At 37.5% G+C, this 8,588-nt stretch overlaps 1 protein-coding gene across 1 annotated transcript; it reads left to right on the top strand.

Annotated features, from left to right (window-relative positions):
• Positions 1–2,465: 2,465 nt before the first annotated feature.
• LOC102921525 (ferritin light chain 1-like) lies at positions 2,466–3,007 on the top strand. The gene has a single exon (XM_042261296.2). It carries the CDS (start codon positions 2,474–2,476, stop codon positions 3,005–3,007), a length of 534 nt encoding a protein of 177 aa, XP_042117230.2. The 5' UTR covers positions 2,466–2,473.
• Positions 3,008–8,588: the final 5,581 nt, after the last annotated feature.

Raw genomic sequence — 8,588 nt, 5'->3', positions numbered from 1 at the left:
GAGTATTGAGTTGCTAGCACACTGCCTCAGCAATGTAAAAGTTAGAAGGGTTAGTGGTTTACTATGGAGGGGTCTCTTGTGGATCAGAAGCAGTAAGAAATATTTTTTAAAAAAACTGGTGCACCTGTTTGTATAGTCTTCAATATTCAATGACCATTAAAAGTATTAAAACTGTACAGTGTTAGGCATTAGTATTAAACAAATAAAATCACAGTAAACCTAAGAAACCTGCCCCCATAGATAATATTGCCATTCTTTTGCATGTCTTAGCATTTTGGAAGCACACACATTTTTACAAATGAAGAATAATACTGAATGCTTTTCAAGCACACAACAAAAGGTAGATGTTTCAGTCACAGATTTGATGGATTCATGACTTCTGTAGCTGTGTGTATCATTGGTTTTGGAAATTGACTACATTGGCCATAGAGCATTGATATAAATAAATATTGATTAGTTCATATTTTCAGGTTTGCATTTGCTAAGTCCCTTGTCTGTTTTTCTTTGATTCCAGCTGCTTTTCTGTTATTTTGTTTTCTTTTTTCACACCTCTTGCATTGACATTCTAGTACTGTTTACCATGGCTTTTCTTCTTGAAATAGTTCACCAACCAAGTTCCCTGGAGCATGCTTATTTTTTTCCAGCTTTCTCTTTTTTCCTTTTTTAAACACCATCTTGCTTGTGTTTAATCAAATCAATACAGGTAAGTGATTCTCTCAATATTCTTCATTGTCATGGACCTGATGCTTCATTCAGAGCTTCACATTTCTATCTCTCCTTTACTTTCCTCTCAGAAGCACACACAGAAAATATAATTCCTTCAAGCTAATATGTTGAATGTGTGTATCCTGGGAGAAGGGTTTCCTTGGAAACACTAAATATGGAACGCTTCTATGTCTGTCTGCTCATCAACTAGTGGATTGACAACTGTTTCCATGCAGAAATAATTTATTTCAGAATGGCATATGCATCGTTAACAGTACAATGTACAGAAAGTAAAAATTTCTTCACTGGTTAAGCACTGAGAAAAAGATAACTTGATGTGCTTTCTAGAATTAAGCATTTGCTTTAAAGCCTTAATAATCTTACATTGTGCTGGAGACATTTTAATTTTTTTTGTCATTTCATGAGGTACTTTGTTTGCTTAGAAAAATTTCCTGACATAAAATGGTTTCCCATTTACTTCATAAATATACAATATAAAAATTTTTAGTATTTTTGGTCTCATTTGATCTATTAAGCTAGATTAAAGTTCCTGAATTCTTATGAATTTATTGATGGGTTTAAAAATCAATGTGAAAATTAGTTTATCCTTCATGAAATTTACTTCATAGAGAAGGCCACGTATGATACTCAAGATGTTAATGGATATTTTAAAATATAAATTCATAATTTAACCTTTAGTATCTTCCCCTTGTTATTTCATGTCACCTGTGTTCTACTATACTGACTGGGGATGTAATAGGCCCTGGGGAAACTGGTTGTCTTACTAAATGCTCATGTTGTCAAGTTGCCTTCTAAGTATTTAAGTTTATACCTATACTCACTACTTTGTCCAGAGAAGCTTCTCTTTGCAGTAGGTAGTGGTTAACGTAGAGACTCATAACTGGTCAAAGTGCTGAGAATAAATGACTGAGTGCTCAGCCATAGATGGGTCCTTTTTTATCAACTTCACCCTGTCCAAGGAGGAGAGGCAACATCGCAGAAGAGGGAGCACTGAGAAAATACAATGATGGAGAAGAGAGCCATGAAATACTGTCTTCTAGACATGACATGGCTGTTGAATACATTAACTCATAGCAAATCCATCACCAACGTCAAGACAGACAAAATTACAGGTGTGGATGAGGAGTGCCTCCTAAGGCCCCACTCCTTCAGGAAGAGGTATTGGAAGTTAATGGTTGATGAGGGAAGAAGATTAATTTTTCTTTGAGGATGTGGGTGCTGGTAGGTTGCCCAGGCCACAGTGAATGGCCTATACCCACATACATATGGTCAGCATTAATTCGGCTCACAATAATGATGATGATGATAATGATAATAGTGATGATAATGAAGATGATGATGATGACAATGATGACAGTGATGATGATGATAATGAAGAAGATGATGATGATGATAAAAGAGAACATGAAGTTGGGAGAAAGATGGGTTGGTGGACTCATGGGAACATTGGAGGGAGGTAGTCAAGTGTGGTTATGATGAAAATGTACTTTATACATATATGAACTCTACAAAGAATTGACAAAATATATTAAAAAGCTAAAAATAGGAGCAGCGCCCGGAGATCCCGTGTCTGTGTCTTGCTTCAACAGTGTTTGGACGGAGCAGACCCAGGGCCTCCCTTTGTTAGCATCCAGCTGCCTCCCAGTGTCTCCAGTCGCAGCCTCTGGGACTATCTCCTCGCAGCCTTCGGCTCCTAGGACCAGCCAGCACCGTCTCTCCGCGATTAGCTCCATACTGCGTATCAGCCATGAGCTCCCAGGTCCGTCAAAATTATTCCACCGAAGTGGAGGCTGCAGTGAACCGCCTGGTCAACTTGCACCTGAGGACCTCCTACACCTACCTCTCTCTGGGCTATTATTTTGACCCAGATGACGTAGCTCTGGAGGATGAGAAGTGCGTGGGCGCCGAGTGGCTGCTCAAGATGCAGAATGAACTGGGAGGCTGCGCACTATTCCAGGACGTGCAGAAGCCATCTCAAGATGAGTGGGGTAAATCCCAAGAGGCCATGGAAGCTGCCTTGGCCCTGGAGAAGAACCTGAACCAGGCCCTCTTGGATCTTCATGCCCTGGCTTCTGCTCGCACAGATCTTCACCTCTGTGACTTCCTGGAAAACCACTTCCTGGATGAGGAGGTGAAGCTCAACAAGAAGATGGGCAACCACCTGACGAACCTCCGCAGGGTGGCTGGGCCACAGCCAGAGCAGACTTGTGTGTCCTCACCATCTCTGGGTGAGTACCTCTTTTTTTTTGATTTTTCGCCTTTCCTGAAACTCACTTGGTAGCCCAGACTGGCCTCGAACTCACAGAGATCCGCCTGGCTCTGCCTCCCAAGTGCTGGAATTAAAGGCGTGGGCCACAGCATGACTAGGAGACGTCACCTTCCAAGGGGCTCCCTCCTCTTCTCTGCACCAGCCAGCCTCAGGACCTTCACCCGAACCTCTAGGCAGCTTTGTAACGGCTCTGGAGCCCCTCCCAAGTCTCGGGACCAAGAGAAAATACAGCATTTTGAAATAGTTAAAAAAAAAGTTAAAAATATCTTAGATTTATTCAATTCTAGCCTTTTATAATTTTTATTATTAGCTATTTATTGTCTAGTCTCTATGTTTTGAGTAATTTGATATAAGAGAGAAAATCTGTACTATTGTGAGGAGTGTTTCAGTTTAGAGTACACATAAAAATGTCAAATGAGATGCTGATCATATAACAAAAAATTCAATGAATATACAACTTTAATAAATAACCAACTAACAAAAAGAGGACACTGATAAATACACACATGAATGAATACATATGCATTTATATACACATGCACAGACAATTCTGACAATCAAATTTATTAAATGTTTCATTGCTCTAAAGTAGGAAGTAGATAGATCCAGATTGAAAGACTAGAACTGATGATAGTGGAGGTGTGACTCATGAAGTTCAGAGTGGTATGTAGGGTCTTGATACCTTCATTTTGGAAATTCTTCACTTTATCAATGTATATTTAGACTGAGTTCCTTTAAACTTATGTATTACTTTTGAGTCTTTTTATTAAGATGGGTAATTTATGCTTCCCATTTTTTCCCATATAAATTAATGATAAATATTATTTTGTTACATAGAAGAATAATTTATATAGAATTACTTACTGACAGTCCATATATTGAAGTATAATATCATTTGCTAAAATTGGATAAAGCTACTATATCTTAGACCTGTGTTCTCAACCTTCATAATACTGTGACCCTTTAATACAATTTCTCATGGACCCACATGGGGGTCACTCTTGGAGTTTATCTTCTTCTTGACAGAACTGGTCATTTGGGCAAGAAACTGCTATTGCCTGTACTGCTGACAACATGTTATATAAATTTTACGTGCAGGACCCATAGGAAGGTGATCACTGAACTTTACAAGACTAGATGGTCCTTCAGGTACCTGCTTCACAGAGAAGACTGCCAGATATTCTACAGGACACAGGAAGAAGCTACTGAGAGACTCTAGGCCAGTAGGCTGAAGAAGGGATGCCTCAACATTGCAGAAGAACTTTGGATGACTGTCCAGGCAGCCAGCTGTCTCTGTCATTTCCAGAATTTTGGAAATTCCTTACAATGCATTTCCTGTTTACTTAGGTAATATTATATCCTTCTGGGGTCTTTGATATAGTTGAAGACTAGATAGTTACAATTATAATTTTCCTTGGTTATGATAAAAGATAAATTAGATATGAAACTTTAGACTCATAAATATAGGATAGATAATGGAATAGTTTCTCTGAATTTGTCAAAGGCAAATGGCCTAGACATTGTTGATGTATTTATTGCTTATATATATTGTATATAGTTATTGTACTTATTGTATATAGTTTTTCTTATATTAGTTATCTTTTTAAATTTTTAAAGTTTTTTTATTAGACAAAAAAAGGGGAAATGTGATATTTTATTTGTGCTGAAATGTGGTGATATTTTATTTGTGCTTTGATAAATAAAACTTGCCTGGAGAATCAGAGGAAAAAGAAAGCCATTATAAGTAAACAAAGAAGTCAGGCAGTGGTTGCACACACCCTTAATCCTAACACTTAGCAGGCAGGATCTCTGTGTGTTCAAGGCCATACTAGGGAACAGAGCCAAGTGTACTGACACATGCCTTTAATCCCAGTACCAACCATAGAATCCCGGAGGTCTTTACAGACAGACAGAAAGTAACAGAGCTGTGTAGGAAGAGGAAGTGAGGTAGCTGGGCTAAGAGAGCAAATGAGAGAGCAGAACAGTGTTGATGTAACCAACCGTCTTATTAAATAAGAAACACAGAAACAATGTAAAAGAGAAAGCCGAGAGGTCAGAGCTCAGAGCTAAAATCTCACCCTTCCTCCTGCTGTCCCAGCTTCGCGAAAAGAGACCTACTTCCTCTCGGTTCGTATTTTTAAAGTATGTTGTTCTGCCTTCTCATTGGTTGTAAACCCAAACACATGACTGCCTCGTCACTGTCTGAATGTACAGCCCCCTAGGTCTTAAAGGCATATGTCTCCAATGCTGGCTGTATCCCTGAACACACAGAGATCTTATGGGATTAAAGGCGTGTGCCACCACCGCCACACTCTTGCTATGGCTCTAATAGCTCTGACCCTGAACACACAGAGATCTTATGGGATTAAAGGCGTGTGCCACCACCGCCACACTCTTGCTATGGCTCTAATAGCTCTGACCCCCAGACAACTTTATTTATTAACATACAATCAAATTAATATTTCAGTACAAATCAAAATAATATTTCAATACAATTAGATTACCACCACATTTCCCCTTTTCTATTTTAATAAAAAGAAAAAAAGCAAAAGGTTATGACTAACAAAAGAAAAACTATATACAAAAGTACAATAACTATATACAATATATACAAGTAATAAATACCTAAACAGGTATTTGACGAATCAGAGAAAATAATTCCATTATCTATCCTATTTTGATAATTCCAAGATGTATCTAATGTACTTTCTATCCTAATTAATTTTCAACTATAACTAACTAATCTTCAACCATAACTAACTAATCTTCAACTCCCTCAGAGACCCAAGAAGGGAATAATATTAGCTAACAAAAATAAAAACAGGAAGTGCATGCAAGCAACTTCCAAAAAAAATTTTGTGAGTTGACAGAAACAGCCAGCTGCCTGGGCAGTCACCTGAGGTTTCTCCGCAGTGTTGGGGCATCATCTTCAGCCTATAGGCTTAGTGTATCTGACAGACTCATTTGTGAAGTAGGATGTACACAAGGTCAACAGTTCAACCTCACATTGGGTGAGAGCAGTCCACGTACCAGAAACACCTGAATTCCACTAGTGTCCTGTCATGATTCAGGATTTTAAATTCTGGAAATTGTTGACAGTTTTTGAATTCAGCTGTCCATTCTTCTTGGCTGTGTATATATGGCTTCATCTCAGCATCCCCTTCTTCTCCACATCCCTCTATTAAATGCCAGTCTACTTTTGAGAAGCATGAGCTTTCAGCTGCTGTTCCATTGTACAACAGAATCCATCGGCCCTCTGCCTGTTAAGCTGCCTTCGAAGAAAAGGGCACCGTACCTTTTCCGGATGCGAAGGCCACTTCAGGGATGGGGCCATATTGTCCTGGCCTCAGAAGATGCCTTTTGATAAAGCCATAACCACACTTGTTTTGGCAAGAATCAGTAGTCCCTTGTTTCGTGATCTGTCTGTCCATTTTGTCCTGTTGATTCGAGGATACTTTGTTGTCCAGTGGCTAACTTTTGCCAGAATGAAAGTTGACTCCATATGCAGTTTCTTCAATGCCCATATTTTCTCTAAAGTAGATTGGTACTGCCAGGAGCCGACATGTCTCAAAAAAGAAAAATTTTCTAAGTTATTAAAACATTTTAAATGCCATATTCTGTAGATCTCTGAAGGGTTTGAAGATGACCTGTCTAAAACATCTCTGCTCAATTTTTAAAACATATCCAATATGACTACAAGTTCTATGATAATGTCTAACTACTAGCTTTCATTTCTTTATATCCTAATAGTTGATAATAATAACATTCAAGGATCAGAAATTTGCATTACATTGTTAAATGGATGGAATAAATACAATTAGAAATATACATATAGCATTTTCTAACAATATCAGTTTCAAATTTGTGTACAATATAAAACAATTCAATCCAATGTAAAGTATTTAAAACTAGTAATTGTCTTTCTCTTTTCTTTCTTTTTTTTTTTCTTTCTTTCTTTCTTCCTTTCCTTCTTTCTTTCTTTCTTTTCTTTTTTTTTTTTTTTTAAACAAGAACCTTAAATCTAATCTCCTTTGCTTAGCCTTTTTCCTAACCCTTGACAACAACTTGTAACCAACCCCCCTAAATACTGAAAATTATCCCAGACCCAGAACCCATTAAAAAGACCAAAAAACCACCTGCCCCACACCACCTCTTTGGGAATGTGGGCGTCGTATTCTTAAAATTGCTTCCTGCTGGGTATGGGCGAAGTTTTCTTTATCCTGAAAGAAAAATTTTAGGTTAATTGTCAAATTCTAAGAGAGGTAACTATATCCTTCACTATCCAGTCTGTGTATAATGCCAAAGTTCAGGGTTTATCTCAAGTCCTTATTCAAGTAGTCTTTGAGACTGGATCATCTCAGCTAGTCATCTCAAAATTGCTCTGAGCACCTTGTAGTTCAAAGCTGATCTATGGATGATGTTTGTCAGCTTAATGATATTATTATTGTCCACGTGGAATTGTTGTTGTTGTGGGGCCCCATCTTCTTTCTGGAGACTTCAGTTGATGTTAGGCCTGGCCATGATTTCCTGCAGAAAACTGATAAGAGACTCGAACACAAAAACATATATATGCAGCTAGCCTTTTTTCTAGAATTAGTTAGTACTCTATGTGACCATTCATATCTTAACAAAGTTTAAAATGTATATATATATATTAATCTTGTAAATTTTGATATAAAATTTATACTTTGAGAAAAGTTTAAAGAATCAGAATAGAATCAAAGAGTTGAGATTAGTAATAGAATAGTCCCTTAATTAATTTTGCTTTTGTCCTGTACCATAGCAGAAGATGGCTCTTATTCTGGCATGATACAGGGAGTTTGCATTTTCCTTTTAACAACATGCTTGATTTTAAAGAAGGAGAGAGCCATTCTCCAACTCCAAAGTCAGCTTTAAATTTTAATTGAACTGGGACTATTAGAAAACCAAGAGTGTTAAATCTTTAGAGAAAAGCAGAAACAAACATTTAGGAAGACATAAAATTTTTTTAGATAATATATACCCATACACCGTTTCACTCTGTTTCTTGGGATAGATGATTTGTCCCTTTTCTTCAGTTGTCTCATTTGTCCAGTGTTCTTCAGATTCCTTAACCTTCATTCTCCTAAAAGACAAAAACAAAAACCTTTCCCCAAGACTAATTTTGGGGATGTTCCTTTTTGGCAAGTTATTATCTGATGAAATGAAAAGGCATGTTTTATTGATACAAGTTAGTTTAAATTGGATGTTCATGCTGGTTGATGAACTATCACCTCCTCTAATTAAGAGGTCTCTCTTGTTCAAATCGAACCTTTATCAATTTTGATGGTACCCACAGCTTATCTTCTCCTGTAGAAACAAAAGCAAAACCACGTCCCCAATGTAATACATACCCTGGTTTCCATTCTGAGGTCAGCACATCCTTAAAGTATATAGGCTGATTTAATTCTGTAGTTTTTTCTATTATCCAATGTCTCTCTGCAGCTGTTGTTCCTTTCTCATTGGCATTCAGAAAATTCAAAGTTAGAAGAGCATTATGCAGTCTATTTCTGGGGGTTTTTGTTACCCATTTCTGTTTATTTAGCATATCCTTTAGAGTTCTGTTTGATCTTTC

This window comes from Peromyscus maniculatus, chromosome 14, assembly GCF_049852395.1.
Source record: "Peromyscus maniculatus bairdii isolate BWxNUB_F1_BW_parent chromosome 14, HU_Pman_BW_mat_3.1, whole genome shotgun sequence".
Classification (NCBI taxonomy): Eukaryota; Metazoa; Chordata; class Mammalia; order Rodentia; family Cricetidae; genus Peromyscus; species Peromyscus maniculatus.
The sequence above is the reverse complement of the archived record's forward strand: the minus strand, read 5'-3'. Positions and strand labels throughout refer to the sequence as shown.

Coding starts and splice junctions, on each gene's coding strand:
- LOC102921525 (XM_042261296.2), top strand. CDS start 2,474: ATGAGCTCCCAGGTCCGTCAAAATTATTCCACCGAAGTGGAGGCTGCA.